We start from the raw sequence: 17,939 nt of genomic DNA on the forward strand, positions 1-17,939 counted from the left end.
TCTGCTTCCCTCTGGGGTCTTTCCCTCTTTCACCTGGTAAATCCCTATCTTCCAAAATACAGATTGAGTCACTTCTCTTTGCCTCCTTTCTTGCCTGACCCTTCTCCCCTTTACTTCTATACTACAGCCCCCCAACACATCCTTGTACTGATTTGTCCCCTTTCATTATGTTTGTGCTCGAGGCTATTCATCTTTGCATCTTGGTACTGGGGATGCTCAAAAATGATGGTAAGTGTCTTGAAGGCAGAGATGGTATTATATTAAGAGTTATCTTTGTATATTGTCTCTACAGTTAATTGGGATTCCAATGTTTAACGAATTAGGACTAACACTTGGTAGGAGCAAACTGAAGTGATTATGAAATAAGACCTAACTGTTTTAAATGAAATGAAGCTGCTGGGACAAATTATACCAACTAATCATCTATCCACAGTACTGAGAGAGGGAAGTTACAATTGCCAGTTTTTAGGAATAATGGTGAAGAGAAAGGCAGTGATTTATTGAGTGCTTATCATATGCCAAGCACTGTGCTAAGTTTTACACACATAATTTCAGATGTGTTAGAAGCCCAGAGCTGGCAAATATGACATTTATCCATAGATTCTAGTATGACTGCTTGGGCCAACCCACCTACTAGCCCTACAAATAGATTTTATCCCCCTCTCCGTGGTAGTCTTTCACATTCTCTACACTGTGTGTGTGTTTAATATTACAGTTTAACAAAGTAAAGAACAGGTGCAGCTTTTTGAAAATGGGATAAAAAGCTTAGGAAGAAGTTTTTCTGTCAGGGATGTTCAAACACAGCTTTAGCTAACTTCTTGGTGGGAACTGATACATCTAATAGATGATTAATCTAGTTGATTTAAGGTTCTTTCTCCTGCCAAGATTTGATGAGGATAGAATATAATGATGGTTCTAAAACAGAATCAGCAAACTTGAAAAAAAGACAGGTTACACTCTTTCTGGTGTACTCTGGGTGGTAGGGAGAGGGAATGTCAGCACAGAATCTGGATTTTCTCCTACTCCTTTATTCTTCCAATCCCCTCAGATCTTTGGAGGAAGACTTTTCTTCTGGGTCACTATCTCTTCATGGTGCTTTCGATGTATGACTCCAGCAGGAAGATGGTTTCATCCACCTGGATCTCACAGGCATCCAACCTGAGTGAAAAAAATGAGAGCATTTGTCCAGACTGAACATTTATCAGCATATTTAAGATTAGAGGCTGGACTGGTTACCCTCAAAAGTACTGGGCAGAAAGCAAGAGAACTAATAGCTCATTCTCCTGTTGACCAAGCATCTCGTATGTGCTAGGCACTGTGGAAATTGCTGAGGGTTCAAAAAACAACACCTCTGTCCCAGGAGAAGTTATAGTCTAATTTGCAAGGAGGAAAAAGCACATGTTAAAGGCACAGGTGTAAAAGGACTTGAGTAAGTGAAGTCGCTCAGTCATGTCTAGCTCTTTGCGACCCCATAGACTGTAGCCTACCAGGCTCCTCCGTCCATGGGATTTTCCAGGCAAGAGTACTGGAGTGGGTTGCCATTTCCTTCTCCAGAGTATCTTCCTGACCCAGGGATTGAACCCAGATCTCCTGCATTGTAGGCAGACGCTTTACCGTCTGAGCCACCAGGGAAGCCCTACAGAAACTAAACGTAACAGAAATTCTAAATAAAGCTGAGGTGAGTGGAGGAGGAACAGAACATCTTGAAATAAGATGTATCTAGTCAGGCTTCTTTACTAAAAGTAGTTCCTGTGTTTTAGAAAATATGATTTGCCCTGCAGTGTGTTTAAATGTATTTTAAAATAGAAGCTGAGAGTGGCTGAGGCTGAAAATGATTAGGAATAGAAGGGAAAACCGCTTCTACTCTGATAATACTGATAAAAATCATCCATGAAAAACCCATACTGAGCATCATACTTAGTGGAGAACGACTGAAAACTTTCCCCCTATGATTAGGAACAAGACAAGGATGCCTGCTTTTTACTTCCATTCAACATTTCACTGGAAGTTCTAGTCTGGAAATTAGGCAAGAAAAACAAAAGGCATCTAAATTGAAAAGGAAGAAGTAAAGCTATTTCTAATTCACAGATAACATAATCCTATAGACAGAAACATCTCAAAGGATCCACAAAAAACTTACCACATCTAGTAAATCAATTGGCAAAATTGCAGGATATAAAATCAACACACAAAAATCAGTTCTATTTCCATACACTGGCAATGAACAATTCAAAAATGAAATTTAAGCAAACACTAAAACAGTATCAAAAAAGAATAAACAGGAATAAATTTAACCAAAAAAATTATAAGACTTGAATACTGAAAACATCATTGAAAGAGATTAAGGAAGAACTAAGTAAATGGAAAGACCTTTCATATTCATGGGTTGGAAGATTTAGTATCATTAAGATGGCAATCTTCCCCAGATTCAAAGCAATCTCTCTGAAGGTCTATGGTGAGGAGTGAAAGGAAATGAGGAAGAAGGGACAGGCTAGTATAAGACCATGAAAGGACTTGTATGTTATGCCAAGGAGGCTGGTCTTTACGCTGTACACAAGAAGTCAATAAAGCATTTAAAGTAGAAGAGTGCTATTATCAATCCCTTTAAAGAAACTAACTTTGAAAGCATTATAAGAAATGGCTTGAAGGGGGAGGTGACTGCAAAGGTCTGGGGAAAAGGTGAGAAGGGCGTGCGTGGAGAGCAAGATGAAAGGCCAGATTTGGGACACGCTGCTCAAGTAACATCAAGAGTCGTGGTGAACATGACAGAGACAGAGAGAGAGGAGAGAGAGAGGGAAGAGAGGAGAGGAGAGAGAGAGAGGTGAGGGAGAAGCTGAGAATATCTTCAGAAATTTGAGCTTAGTAAAATAGGTGGATTAAATTCTGTTGATTGAGGTGAGGAGGAAGATAGTTTCAATGTAGCTTTGAAGTCTGTGAGGCTTACTTGTTGACGTTGCGCTTCAGGGTCTCTAGCTGCTGGCGTTCGGGGGCTGTGATCATCTCCTCTATTTCCTGGAGCTGCGCCTCCTCTGCGCCTGTGGCCTGCATAGATGCAATGATGGCTTCTACCCGCTGAGACTTCTCTAGTAGACGCCTGTCAGAACAACACAACTCTGAGGCATGTCCCCTAGCCCTGGAGATTCTTTCATCCCATAGACCTGGGGCATAACTCCCCCTTTACCATGTTCCTGGTCAAAGTGGACAATGTCACTCTCTAAGGATGTTTCCTACAAGTTTAATTAGAAATGTGACTTTATTCCTGAAACTCTTGCTGCTTCTCACTCGTACTTAAAAGTTTGGTGCCAGTTTATATGTTGCCCATAAATTTAATCTGCAGAACTATTTCACTGGGGATATCTGACAAGTGTATACAAATGCATGATTATGCCAACCTAAGCCAATAATTCAGTGCAACCAGACAGGTTATTATCTCTATTGGTTTCCATTTCTATAGAAAATTTCCCCGTAAGCTTTTTGGCCTTGAAATATGTAATTACTGAGTTGAAAATGTTACTCACTTGTTTTCTTTGGTTTCAAATTGTCTCCTTTCTATTAAGTTGGCTACACTCTGAGGAGAGAGAAGAAATGCACAGTTCTTTCTGTATAAGTAGCTCAGGCACAACAGCTAAAGGGGGCGTGAGGGCGAGACATCTCTGTAGAGGGAATGGGGAGGAGTTACCTTGTAGCACCTGTGCAGCAACATTCGGGCAGCTGACAGGATGTTCACAGTATATAAATAGAAGGTCCGGGATGGGGCATGGTCTGGTGTTTTGGGAATTTCCTATTTGTTCACAGAAAGAAAAATAAGAGACATTATACTTTCCTGCAGAACTGGCAAAGTAAATACCTGTGCCATCTGGAGTTACTAAGCCCTTTCTTTCACCTATATTCCCTCTTCCCCAGTCACATAGCATCTGTGTTTATAGCATAATCAGCCATAGGGAGGGCTGGGATGTCCTGTTTTTCCCTTTGATTGTCAACATCCTGAGTGGGGAAGAAAGAGAAGGCGCTTAACATTTACTGAGCAACTCTTATGTGCCAAGTAGACTGTATTTGATTTTTACAACAAACTATATTATTTCTGTTACCTCCATCTATCACCATTTTGTAGGTGGGAAAAAGGACGGTAGGTAAATTGCTTAGTGTAACTGGGTGATAGACAGAGCTGTGATTCTGATTCCAAAATCCATTCTATCTTACTTCCTTTTAGGGTAGAGTACATAGCTCTGCATGCAGTGAGGACCCAACAGATGCTATTGATAGACTGACCGGTAATAAACTTAAGACTTGAGGAAAGGATAAATCATAGGAACAAGGAGCTAAAGAAAAAAAGGTACAGTGATTCTGGGGTGATTTCTTGGCTCTGCCTCTTTTTTACAAGGCCAGATAAAGCTCCACAGTTATCTTGCAAGTGCTTGGTATGTCTTTGTCAATCTTTTTTTTTCTTCTGTCTCAAAGATGGATACAGAGTTTGTTTGAGGTTCAGAATATTTGCTTCAGCAATTTCTCTCATCCATCACCTCTGCTGGTTGGCAATTATTGTTACCTGCAGTGATATGAAATTTTCTGAGAGCATCTTATAAAGCATATCCTTTGCCTCCTTTGCTGGAATCATTGCAAAGTCTTCTACCTGCTTCTGCTCCAGGTGTTTCTTTTGTAAAACTAGACGGAATATTCTGGCACAGCGAGATCCAAATCTGGAAAGGAATAAAGGAAGCAAATGGCAGGCCAACATAAATTAGCTTTAGTTCTTAGTCACAGAGGGTTGTTTAGTGTCTATGTGTGGAGCAAGGACCTGAGAGGAACAGCAATCAGAGAATTCTTCCTAACTCCATAGATCAATGACAATACTGCTAATCATAAGAGTCACCAACTGCTGACTCGAATGCCTCAGTTCCTGCATTTGTAAGGAAAGGTGTTAGGAAGGCTGATGAATTGGCATCCCTGGGAATTAAGCAGCAGGGTATTTGGGGTAAAGAGCAGTAATAGATGGGACCCATAGTGGTCCAGTGGAAAATGGGCAAGATGTGCCAGGTGTGCCTATACTGGTCGGTTACCTAATGATCAAATCACTTGTTCAAATGGGGTGTGGAAAGGAACTACCTGACCCCCAACCCTTTCAGGGTAACCGCCTTACCTCTCTTGTACGACGGACTCCAGAGTGGCCGTGGCTAGAGATCCTAGAGCCTTATGCAGGTCTTTATGTAGAGGGTAAAGGTCACTCCATGATGTTTTGGCCTGGATATTGCGCTCTTAGTTTTATTCCCAAGTATTTAATTTAAAATTTAAATACCGTTTTGTTTTTCACATTAGTCTCATTTATGTTATTTAAGTATTTCAAAACCTTAATTAACTAAAGGTGCTTAAGTCAGGGTTTTGCTTAACTAAAATTTAGTTGGTTAAAAGTCTGTTTTACTTCTTTATCATCAGTGTTTTAGTTCAATTTTCTAACTTACTTAGTATACTATATGCGTGTGTTAGTCGCTCAGTCATGTCCAACTCTTTGCAACCCCATGGACTGTAGCCCACCAGGCTCTTCTGATTGCGGAATTCTCCATGCAAGAATACTGGAGTGGATTGCCATTCCCTTCCCCACTTAGTATACTAAATATCATCAAATCTTTCCTAAAGTCACCCTTCTGTTTCATAGTTCAGGCTGCCTGACTATTAAGGAAATAACCACCCATAAGGATACTGATGACATACATTCCTCCACCACTGTCGCCAGACTTTCCAACAAACTCTAGCTATTAAAAAAAGAGAGAGAGAACTTGTGTTATCTGAATGGAAAGTCCAGTGATTCTGTTTCCAGAAGAGCAAATCTGGTTGAGTTGGTAGGAGGAAGCTCTCCCATCAGGCGATGGTAGAGAAATTGTCTGAGCTGGCTAGGTAGAGAATGAAGCTGCAGAAGACTGCTACTAGTTATCAGTGGCAGAAATTAATCCTAAACACAATAGAAAAAAAAAAAAAGAAAAAAGAAAAAAAAAAAGACTTACTGGATCATCTGCCAGCAGAGTGAGATACTGATCAAGAACTTGCTTAGAGATGTTATAGCCAACAGGTAGGGATCTGAAGATCTATGGAGCAAAAAGACACAGTGAAAATGAGTTTGGGAACTTAGAACTGGTGACATTGCTGAAATAAAGATGTTTTAACTTTAGATATCACAAGTATAAAAATGTCCCAAAGCACAGCAGCATTGTCGGTAAGAGTAAAAACTGGAAAGAATTCACATGTCCAATAGTAAGGAGTTCATTAAAATACAGTATAGCATGGCCACATTAAGTGGAATGTGATATGGCCATTATAAAGAATGAGATAGATCATGAAAAGGAAGTTTATATATACTGTCATATGAGAGAAGCAAGTTTAAAACAGTTTGCAGAGTATAATCCCTTTTAAAATTTTTGTTAAAAAATATACATATACCTACATTTAAGTGAGACTATATATAAGAAGTCTGAATAAAGATATGTATCAAAATACTGACAAAGATCTCGGGTTGGGATTATGCAAAACTACATATGTATTTAAACTAGAGTATGTTACATACAAGAAGCACAGATCGTAAGGATTCAGTTTGATGAGTGTTGATAATTTTATATACCCATGTAACTGCCATCTACAAGATACAGCACTTGCCTGCCATTTCTGAAAGTTTGGGGAACTACCCCTTTGAAAAACTATATATTTCTAGGGACTTTCCTGGTGGTCCGGTGGCTGAGACTCTGTGCTCCCAAAGCAGGGTGCCCACGTTTGATCCCTGGTCAGGGAACTAGATCCCACATGCTGTGACTAAGAGTGTGCATGCTGCAGTGAAAGATCCTGCATGCTGCAACAGAGATCAAAGATCCCACCTGTAGCAACTAAGACCTGGTGCAGCTAAACAAAGAAATCTTAAAGAAGAACTATAGATCTCTAAAAACAGGTCATATAATTATTTTTGTCATTGGAAAAACATTTGTATTTAAATTTTTGTTACAGAATAACTTAAAAAAATTTAAACACTGTAAAAATACAACTATATTTAATATGAATAAATATTGGTATGGTTAAAAAGTAACAATATAAAGTATTTGATATATTAAATATTTTTTATTCAAAACTTAATAAAACATTAAAAAATTAAAATATATATAATATACTGAAAAAACAAATACAAGCAGCCAAATAATATCCTGAGCACTAAGGCTCAGATTCTAAGCAGTGAATACTTAGAACAATTAAGAGTAATCTGTACCATATATATATATACAACAAAATACTACTCAGCCATGGATTAACCTAGAGGTTATCACAATAAGTAGAGTAAATCAGAAAGAGAAAGACAAATACTACACAGTATCATTTATATGTGGAATCTAAAATATGACACAAATGAACTTATCTACAAAAAAGAAACAGACTTACAGAGAACGGACTTGTAGTTGCCAAGAGGGAGGTGGGTAGGGGAGGGTTTGGATTGGGAGTTTGGGATAAGCAGATGCAAACTATTACATATAGAATGAATGAACAACAAGGTTTGCTGTATAGCACAGGGAACTATATTCAATATCCTGTGATAAACCAATAAGGAAAAGAACATGAAAAAGCAAAGAATGTGTGTGTGTGTGTGTATATATATATATAGATATAGATATAGATATAAAACTGAACCACTTTGCTGTATAGCAGAAATTAATGCAACATTGTAAATCAACTGTACTTCAATAAAATATATTCAAAATGAAAAAAAAAAAGAATTACTTGTACTTTGACTAAAACAGTGGTGTAGGGTTTTAAAGGTTGAATTCCCAAGAGACCAAATATTTCAGTACCTACCACCTGGGGCTAATCACTGTCCCATCTCAAAAGGCAAAAACCCTTTCTTTCAAGGTCCAGACCTTAACCTAATCCCAGGCTCTACGTATAATAATTATAACATCCAAGAGTCTGTCAGAAAACTAGTATAAGAAGCATGAAGCTCACCTCGTTGGAAGACAATGGCTGGGTGAAGGGGGCACCAGAGGGAGTGGTGACCTCACTCATCCGGAGCATGGTCCTCACGATCTCACTACTGGTCTAGGTTTGAACAGTGAACTGGAATTCAGAATTCATTCTGCTGTGTGGGCTCTGGCTATATGCCAGTGGCCACATCTGGTAAACAGTGTAATGTTCCTGATAGCCACTGTCCCACCCACTTAGATATCACCTGGTCCATCCTGTTGGCAACTGCGCTGACAATGGCTTGGTCACGGAAGTGCTGGTGGAATCTGTCAAGGTTGGCCTGCCAATAAATCCCATCATCTGGAATGGGCTGAGGAGAAAAGTATTAGAAAGAAACATTTAGATACAATGAAGTTTTCTAGGGAGGAGTTTGGATTTCACTGTTCCTTTTCCTATACAGTAGTGACTAAATTGGTTGGAGAAAAAAACCATTCAATTGTGTGGATTTAGTGAAGTGAAGGTTGCTCAGTTGTGTCTGACTCTATACAGTCCATGGAATTCTCCAGGCCAGAATACTGCAGTGGGTAGCCTTTCCCTTCTCCAGGGGATCTTCCCAACCCAGGGATCAAACCCAAGTCTCCCACATTGCAGGCGGATTCTTTACCAGCAGAGCCTCAAGGGAAGCCCAATCGGAGGTCTACTTTTCTTTATCCTGTCATTACCTTATTTTAGGCTCTAATGTTGACTCACTTGAATGACTGTAAGTAGCCTCCTAACTTTCATTTTTTTTTAATGAACACTATAAAAGAGGATAGTTTGGTTTTCTGTTTTTAATCTTTTTCTTTTTGCACTGTTCTCCCTGTTTCTCATAGAGCTGTGCTTTTCCAGCTTTTGGGGTACAGTCCCCTTGAAGAATCTGAAAAAAGCTATGAGTACTCTATAGGAAAATGTACATATGAACAAGTACAGGTAGACTCTCTGAAATGCATCCATGAAGTTGTACAAGTTATGAACCACTGTACTATTGTAACATTTCTAAAACTTAAATCTAGCTACTTCATTCACCTAAAATTCATCAACTCCCCCTTATCTTCAGGGTGAAGTGTAAACCTCTTAGTCGATCAAAAAATATTTATTGATGTTAGGCTAGTATTCCAGGTACCAGGGTCAAGATATTGTCTTCAAAGAGTTATAGTCTATTGGGAGTGCAAATAATAAATAATTTTATCTACCTTTAAATGCTGTGAAGATGAAATGGGAAAATGTGGTAGAGAATGGAATAGAGAGTGGGCAATGGGGCTCGAGCTCTTAAAAAACAGCATTTGAACTGAGATCAGAATGATGAAAAAGAGGCAACTACATGAAGATCTTGAAGCAGAAGAAATCCTAGGGATGAAAGCCAAAAGACTAGAAAGAGCAAGTATGACATATTTGAGGGACGGAAGGAAGAGCTGAGATTAGAGAGCCTTGTCCCCAGCAGATCATGCAAAGACTTAGTTTATGTAAGGGATAATAATCCATGGTCAAGATCTGGATTTCTTCTAAGAGTAATGGGAAGTTATTAAAAGAGTCAAAAATCAGTGATGGGTTTTTTTTTTAAAAGAACAATTTAGCAAGTCATTTTGGCTCTTATGCAGGTATGAATGTAGGAAGGGAGACCACTTAGGAGAGCGCTGGTGAAATCTTGACTACAGTGATAGTGGTGTGGACTAAGGTGACTGGGAATGGTAAGAAACAGTCAGATTTGAATTGATTTTAGAAATTGGGTTGACAGGTTTTACTGTGAGGTCAGATGGCTCCCAGGACTTTGGTCTAAGCAAATGGTATCCTAGGTAGTTGGTCTTGGTGATGTTCCTAAGATGAGGAAAGCTTAGGAGGGAGTAGATAGCTAGGAATGAGAAATCAATTACTCTGTTTTAGTCATACTACTTTTGGGATGCTTATTAGACATCTTTATAGGGATGCTGAGAAGGCATTTGAAGGTAAGAGCTCAGGTCTACACATATCTTTCTAGACTCATTTGTGGCCACTTATCCCTGTGGGTCTCTACAGTCCAGCCACAGTGATCAATTTAAACTTTTTCTAGGCCCTTTATTTGTGCATAAGCCACTACCTCTGTCCAATGAGGTTAAGCCTCAGAAGGGAGACAGTAATGGACAGTATAGAGACAGTAATGGAGTGCCCTCTTTGTTAGTCTGTCCCTGGCCAACATTTGATCAAGTTCATAATCCCACTACTTCTCAACCCAAGAACCTTGAAGCTCTTCAGGGCTTGGTATCTCAGTGCTCTTCCTGGCTAGCCTCAGGGTGAGGACTCCAAGTCCAGAAGCATCATTACCTCTTTGTTATCTGTGGTCTGTTTTGGTCTCTTGGCCTTGGGCTCCCCAGTAGCATCTTCGTCAGACGATCTCCTCCTTTTACCTTTCCCTGCCAAACAGAACAGGTGCACTGATAGGCTACATCTCCTATGATGACAGGAAATTGTGGAAGGTGACAGGTGTCGCTATCCCAAAGACCTCTGTAGTGGCCTCTAGGCAAGAGATGTTGAGGAAACGGAGGAACTACAAGAAATTAAGTTAATGATGAAGTCATCTGAAACTCAACGTGTTCAAAAAGAAACTCATAGTCTCTCTCCCTCAAATTGCTCCTGTTCCAAGGCTTCCTTTCACAGTGAATGGTACGCTCATCCTTCCATGTACGCCAGCCAGGTGTCATTCTTGATTTGTTTTCCTCATCCCTTCTATGCCTAATTATTCACTGGTTTGTCTACATTTACCTTTGCCCCCTCCTTTCTGCAGACAGAAACATATTTTTAAAATGCAAATTAGATGATGTTACTTCCTCTAAAATCCTTTAGTAGTTTTCCTTCACATCTACGATAAAGAACAAGTGCTCTATGAGATCTTGCATGATCTATTCCCTGCCTATCTCTCTAACCTTATCGTATGGCTCTTTTTCCTTTGCTCTCTATGCTTTAACTACACTGATCTTCTTTTAATTCCTCAAATATACTTTTTTTCTCTCACTACATACAATTCCTTTAGCCAAAAATGCGTATCCTCTGTACCTCTTCACACCTTACCTCACTGACTGGCTCCTACTTCTGCTTAAAATCTTGGTTCAAATGCCATTTTCTCAAAGAAGCATGTGCCCTAAACTCCCAGGTAAATCTGGTCCCCTGTTATATATTTTCATAACACTCCTCACACTTTTCATACTTTCTCTTCACAGTACTAATCACAGTTTGTTAGTTATATATCCATGAGACTATCTGATTAATGTAAGCTTCCTATACTAGACTCAAGCTCCATAAGGGCAGGGACTATAATGTTTTTTTCATCACTTTATACCACAGTATCTGGCATAGAGCAAATCCTTGGTAATTGCTTCATTGATTAAGTCATTCATTTAACAATCACTATGAAACTTTCATGAAAGAATCGACAATCAGGGCAAGTCACAGATCTCGGGGTCAAAATTCCTTACCTATCAAGCTCAGTTTAGGAACCAGGTACATGTCCTTTTCACTGACGACAAGAGTGGGGGCAGGTGGTGGTGGCCCAGTATCTGAATTCTCAGTGGCAGGCACCAAGGGGCAACGCTGCACAAAGTGTGTGTCCACTAGTCGCACAAATGTGTTTGATACCTCAGCATAGTCCATGGTCTTGCCATCTGTATGACAGGAGGAAACAGGCGAATGAGACGGCCTCAGGTAGCTAAGGGTTCACTCCTGCATCCAGTCAACCTATGCTTTTGTTAACAGCTGTGGATACAGTACTGACCCTCCATAGTCTCTGTGAGCCTATCTGCTACTTTCTTCACGACAGCTGACATTGTCATTTTGCCATTCAACAACAGCTCCTCAACAATGAGCTCTCCAGTGTCACTGTACAGTGTTTTGGCGGTATAGATGTACCGGGGATACCTAAGCATTCGCAACACCCGGTTGCACTGGGCTTCATACTCCACCACTCCACGTTTGTGCACTTGATATATCACCAAGTTGTGCTGGATGAGGACACAAAGGGCTTTTTTAACCTAGAGAGGATACAAAAGAAAGAGAAGAAAAGTCTGAAGATGCAGTTCATTATTGCTGGCAAGTTTTGTCTAACAGTTTCCTAAACATCAAGAGACAGCTGCAAATTGCTCCCTCTCTCCACTGGAATAGTTAGTAAGAATCAAATGTCAGTGGAAAAAATGAGGACGATTCCTTACTATGATGTTCATATTTCCTCCAATCTTTATCTTTCAAAGTACAGTTTACTTCCCCTCTATTATTCTAATTCCTAAAATGTAGTACTGAGATTAATAGACTCATTACGAATAAATGAAGTATGGGACAGGAGGAGCAAAGATTTGCCTAAGAAGCCACAAGGAGCCAGAACACTTTGAGAAGCAGAACCCTGGGCCCTATGTCTCATTCTCTCTCTCCTCTCAAATAACACCCTTCTGATCCTAGGGCAGACTTTGCTCTTTTCCATTTTGTGGGATTATCCAGTCTCTTACTCATGTCTGACTCTTTGCAACTCTATGGACTGCAGCACACGAGGCTCCTCTGTCCTTGTGGGGCAGGCAGTAACAATATTCAAGGGTAGGTAAAAGAAATTAATGAAATGAAAGCAAATTGATGTGATCCAAACATACCTGATCCAGTGATGTTCCTGTGTCATGGGCAATAACTCTTAGGGGCTGGCTGCCAGTTCTGATTAGGTGGACTCCAATTTTTTCTACAATCTCTCCAAAATGCTCTTGCAGCAACAAAGAACACAGTTTAATTTCTGCTTGAGTCATTACGCTGAGGAGTCTCAGAGCTAGGAAAAAAATAAAAGACAGTATGACAGGAAGTTTTTCTTTTATTTTGGGAGCAGAATTGCTGAATGTAAATTCATGTTCTTTCTAGATGTCAATGTGACAGTAGATATACCAAAAGCCTTAAAATCTTGCATATCTTTGACGTAATTCTTTTGTTTTGGCTATTCTGTTCCAAGGGAATGATAAAAATATGTCACATTAGAATACTGATATTCTAGGAACCTAGTAAGTGATTATTTCAATAAATTATGGTATATGCGTACAATGGAATTCTATGTCAACATTCACAATACAGTATGTATTAGTGTAGAAAATTATTCATTAAGTGAAAGATGAAGGTTACAAAGCAAAATGTAGAGGAAAGTTCAATTATTGTGAAAAACCCCCCACATGCATGCATCAAAAAAGAAGACTGGAAACCTAGGTATATGAGATTTATCTTTATGGGTTCATATATGATTCTAATTTTCTTGAAAGATTGGGTGTAGATGGTTTTGCGATCTATCACAGACCTTAGATTCTATACTTCATTGTTTCACTCCTATTGGGAGTGAACAGGCAATGACAACTTTGCAAAGTAAGTCAGGAGATAAATGATAGCTTCTCAACAGGGTGTTTCAGATAGAGATGAAGTATGTTGTTAGCAGGGCAGTATTTAATTTTGAAATTTCGATTTCTTGACTAAGTAGACACAAAAAGAAACAGACATGGTTGACTATATAATCACAAGTGCTATCAAACACTGGTTTGTTCATTTATTTCTCTCAATCCCTCAGAAGCCAACCAAGAGTATGCCTTTCAGCTTCACTATTTCCATCCACAGGTCTTTGGGGACACATCCCCAGACCCTCTGCCATCCTCGAAAAGGATTTCTAGGGAGCCTGGCTCCTGGCTCTTCACCCACTTCCCGCTGGTTCCGGTTCCGGAGTGGATCCCCGGGTCCAGAGACAGGGCCGCCTCGTTCAGACCGCATTTTCCACTAACCTCTGGGTCAATGCAACGTAACGCCGCCGAGCTCCCCACAACTGCTTTGTGAGGTTCCCGCTGGCCGCCCGGGCAGAGGGGGAGCCCAAGGTCCTTTCGCGCAGGAGCACGGCCACCGACGAGGACCGGCGAAGAGGAAAAACGTGTGCCGATCTGCCCCAGCGTTTCGGTGGTTTCCGGAGGCGCTCTTTCCTTCTTCTCGCTGGGAGTTTGGAGGACCGGCGAGGGGCTGTTTGAGAAGCCGGCCGGCGGGCGGCGGCGGGCGGACTCCTTCCTGCGCCTCTTTAGTTCTGGGAGGCGGGCCGCGGGGTCAGCAGCCGCGCCACCGCCTCTGTGGGCCGGGCGGACTCACGTGACTCGCGCGGGCTCTGGAGAGGCTGGCAGCACTGAGGAAGCGGCGGCGGCGGCAGAGGAGGCGACAGCAGCCGGGAGCCAGCGGCCTGGCGAAAGACCGGCCGGCTGCCCTCTCGGACAGCCGTGGCGAAAGAGAAAAATGGCGGAGGCTTCGGCGGCCGGGGCCGGCGCGGGCTCTGCGGTTGCCGCGCACCGGTTTTTCTGCCACTTTTGCAAGGGCGAGGTCAGCCCCAAACTACCGGTAAGAACCTGGTTCCTCTGCGCTCGGGCATTGGGCCGGATTCCTCTCCCAGATAGCCTGGAGTTGGGGTTAAGCTTCCCACACAACCCCGATTCACCTGACATCGGTCTCTCAAGTACCCTGCTGCCCGGGCGTCTCGGCCCAGGCTCCGCAACTCTCGCTCGGATGTTCCACCTGCCCCTCACTTTCTCTCCCCTCTTGACCAGCTCCTCCCATCCCCCTCCCCCCGCGGTCCATTTTTAATTTTTTTGGCCTTCTTTAGCAAGTTCTCTTCTGACACGTCGTCCCCTGTTTTCATGCACTCTTCTTCATCTTGTCTCCTTCCCACGATGACCTCTCTTTTCCTGCATTCGATATTCTTTCCGCTGTTGCCTCTCACCTTTATTCCTTTTCCACTTTTTACCAGATCCTCCCCCTTCCCTCTCCTTATTAAAGCAGAATAACGGATTGCTGAGAATTGTCCTTATTCGGTCGTCCCTAGGAAAGGAAGGAAGAAAACACGGAGAGAAAAAGAGGGTTGGAAGGTAACTGGGATGGAGAGGGGGCTTTTGCTCTTCAGGGGTTTCCAATATTCTTCTGAAAGTGAAAACAGCAGTGTGCTAATGACTTGCAGACTGCCTCCGCTCCCTACCACTATTGAAGGAAATGGCTTTAGGAAGAAGGCAGAACATATTGTTTCAACTTGCTTATTTTGATTGTCATGCTGCCAGTGTCTTTAGCACCACCTGCCTTACTCACCCTTCCTCCTCTGGTTCTCTCTCTCTTCGCTTAATAAAAAAGATCTAGGACAGAATGCTGGGGACTGCATCATCTAATGTAAAATTGGTTTTCACTACTCTCTGCCAGATTTTGTTAGTCCCTAGAGAGGTAGTGCTATGGCTGTGAAAAAAAGTGCTTCTGCAGCAAGCTCGCCCGCTAAACACCCAAACCACACAGGCTTTTTTGGCTTGGGCTATATCTACCACAGGGAGACCCACCAGGATGAATGTTAATCCTGCCTTTGGCCAGTCATCTTTAGCTAGTTAGGATTGTTTTTCTCCTTAGAAGTATCAGTATTCAGCCTTAAGTCAGGGTTCCTAACAACTTCCCTCAGTGTTTACAGCGTCTCTGATAAAATCTGTAAGAAAGCCTACTAAAGTGTGTCTGTGTATCTTATTTCTTGGAAACACCAATGGAGGCCAGGGAAAAAGTGCCTAAAGGTATATAGCCTTTTTGCCTAAAGGTTGTGCTTTTTCAGGCTCTTATAGCATTTTCTTTCTTCACTATTTGCCCCACTCCCAATTTTGTAGTCATAGTTTCATCTACATGCTGTTTTAGTTTTGCTGCTTTTTGGCTGTGTCTAATTTTTGCCATACTGCTCCTTACTGCTAATCTCGATCTATCTATCTCAACTTTGTGTGTTTTGATTTGGATCCTCTCAGATAAGACAAATTTCTTTTAGAAAGGAGATATGAAGAAATGAGGGGGAAATCGTGAAGGGAATTTTATTTTTTATTTTTTTCCTGGAGAAGTTTAATAACATGTATACCTCCCATATACAGGGGAGATGCCAGGGAAAACTGAAATCTCTCCCTGAAATGACTGTAAAGCCATCCCTAGAAACAGAAGACTTTGGGGAAGAGGGGAAACCAGTTTTGGCAGATTATCATGCAAACAACGGTAAACAAGCATGATTGTTTGCAGATTTAAATCAGGACTTCTCCACTGATAAGAATTGAGATTTCATTATCCTTCTATTTCTGGTGCAAAGAGGGACAAACCCTTACAAATGGAGATTTCTCTGTTGTAAGTATTCTTCACAAAAGGGCAATGGCTACTCAGTTTTTTTTGAGATTTTAGAATGAAAATATTATTCAGTGGTATTGTTAGGTTTCAAAAAAGTCTTCATTCTAGAAGTGAATAATGATTTACGAATTTTCTTTTTTTTATTAAAAATGATTCCCTGTTTACAGTGAAAATGGTTTTAGTAAAATTTAGTGAATACTAAACTTGGATTTTATTTTTAAATTAATTAATTTTTTTGGAGAAGGAAACAGTGGCTTTATTACTTTACCAGGCAAAGGGGGATAGTAGGCTAGTGCCTCAAGAACTGTGCCGTCCTCCCTGGCGAGTTGTTGTTCAGTCACTAAGTCCTGTCGACTGTTTGCGACCCTGTGGACTGCAGCACTCCAGGCTTCCCTGTCTTTCACCATTTCCTGGAGTTTGCGCAAATTCAGGTCCATTGAGTCAGTGATGCCATCCTACCATCTCATGCTCTGTTGCCCCCTTCTCATCTTGCCCTCAGTTTTTCCTTGCATCAGGGTCTTTTCCAGTGAGTTGGCTGTTTTCATCAGGTGGCCAAAGTATTGGAGTGTCAGTTTCAGCATCAGTCTTTTCCAAGGATATTCAGGGTGATTTCCTTTAGGATTGACTGGTTTGATCTTGCTGTCCACGGGGTTCTAGAGTCTTCTCTAGCACCACAGTTTGAAAGCATCAGTTCTTCTCTTAGCCTTCTTTATGGTCCAACTCTCACATCCGTACATGACTACTGGGAAAACCATAGCTTTAATCATATGGACCTTTGTCGGCAAAGTGATTTCTCTGCTTTTTAATAACACTATGTTTTTCTTCCATATTAAAGACGGAAGTCTTTCTTCTGTCACAGCTTTTCTTCTAAGGAGCAACCGTCTATTAATTTCATGGCTGAAGTCACCATCTGTAGTGATTTTGGAGCCCAAGAAAATAAAGTCTGTCACTGTTTCCATTTTTTCCCCATCTATTTGCCATGAAATGATGGGACTGGATGCCTTGATCTTCGTTTTTTGAATGTTGAGTTTCAAGCCAGCTTTTTCCCTGGTGAGTAGGGAGAGGTTATGTAGTTGCTGCTGCTGCTGAGTCGCTTCAGTTGTGTCCGACTTTGTGCGACCCCATAGACAGCAGCCCAGCAGGCTCCCCGGTCCCTGGGATTCTCCAGGCAAGAACACTGGAGTGGGTTGCCATTTCCTTCTCCAATGCATGAAAGTGAAAAGTGAAAGTGAAGTTGCTCAGTCGTGTCCAACTCTTCGTGACCGCATGGACTGCAGTCTACCAGGCTCCTCCGTCCATGGGATTTTCCAGACAAGAGTACTGGGGTGGGGTGCCATTGCCTTCTCCGTTATATAGTTAGGCAGGGGTATATGATAAGGATCAAGGCAGTAACAGTCTTGCATTCTTCTGCTTGGCATCAAGCTGAGAGTGAACAGAGAAGGGTCCAGAGGCCTATAAACAAGTGCATCCAGGAAGCCACTGATAGCGTAAGAGGAAAGGAGAGGCAGATCACTTAGGCTGGGGTCTGAGTCAGGGAAGGTTTCTTGGAGGCATTCCAGCCTAGAAGAATTAAGACAAGTGGACAGAGATGGGTCAGTATATTCCAAGTGGCCAGCATGATTGGCGCTTAGGCAAAAGCAGAGTGATTCATGCGCTCTATCCTTCTTCAGGTCTGCTTCCTCTTGCCAATTTTCCTCTGATTGGCATTGGGTGAACTGAGCCTTACAGCTGTCTTCTTTGCCGGCCCCAGATGAGTTAGGGAGGGGGAGGGTGAGTCCTCCTCTAAACTTGGATTTTAAAATAAAGGATTTTGATTATATGGTCTGAAGCCCTAGTAT

At 41.6% G+C, this 17,939-nt stretch overlaps 2 protein-coding genes across 3 annotated transcripts in view; one reads left to right on the forward strand and one right to left on the reverse strand.

Annotated features, from left to right (window-relative positions):
- Positions 1 to 478: 478 nt before the first annotated feature.
- On the reverse strand, positions 479 to 14,209 carry POLR3C (RNA polymerase III subunit C). The gene is made up of 15 exons (XM_027535235.1): positions 13,722 to 14,209; positions 12,570 to 12,736; positions 11,708 to 11,963; positions 11,412 to 11,597; positions 10,264 to 10,352; positions 8,192 to 8,296; positions 7,969 to 8,061; positions 5,997 to 6,077; positions 5,696 to 5,747; positions 5,138 to 5,198; positions 4,547 to 4,697; positions 3,680 to 3,781; positions 3,519 to 3,568; positions 2,945 to 3,094; positions 479 to 1,158 (listed from the first exon to the last, which is right to left on the reverse strand). Exons 2-15 carry the CDS (start codon positions 12,714 to 12,716, stop codon positions 1,080 to 1,082), a joined length of 1,602 nt encoding a protein of 533 aa, XP_027391036.1. The 5' UTR covers positions 12,717 to 12,736; positions 13,722 to 14,209; the 3' UTR covers positions 479 to 1,079.
- Positions 13,805 to 17,939, forward strand: part of RNF115 (ring finger protein 115) — a 66,719-nt gene continuing 62,584 nt past the window's right edge. Inside the window, exon 1 of one of the 2 annotated variants that reach the window (XM_027535262.1) lies at positions 13,805 to 14,316. In XM_027535262.1, coding sequence (XP_027391063.1) covers positions 14,215 to 14,316 — 102 coding nt within the window. In that variant the 5' untranslated portion in view covers positions 13,805 to 14,214. The remainder of the gene's footprint in view (positions 14,317 to 17,939) is intronic. The other variant, XM_027535272.1, reaches the window with a different exon arrangement.

The sequence above is a fragment of the Bos indicus x Bos taurus genome, chromosome 3 (assembly GCF_003369695.1).
Source record: "Bos indicus x Bos taurus breed Angus x Brahman F1 hybrid chromosome 3, Bos_hybrid_MaternalHap_v2.0, whole genome shotgun sequence".
Lineage (NCBI taxonomy): Eukaryota > Metazoa > Chordata > Mammalia > Artiodactyla > Bovidae > Bos > Bos indicus x Bos taurus.

What these genes read in the sequence shown, in the direction of transcription:
- POLR3C (XM_027535235.1), bottom strand. Translation starts at nt 12,716, where the DNA reads ATGACTCAAGCAGAAATTAAACTGTGTTCTTTGTTGCTGCAAGAGCAT. An exon ending in TGCTGCACAGGTGCTACAAG is followed by an intron (nt 3,569 to 3,679) that starts GTAACTCCTCCC and finishes CTCTCTCCTCAG; the next exon opens with AGTGTAGCCAACTTAATAGA. An exon ending in CTGAAGCGCAACGTCAACAA is followed by an intron (nt 1,159 to 2,944) that starts GTAAGCCTCACA and finishes TTTTTCACTCAG; the next exon opens with GTTGGATGCCTGTGAGATCC.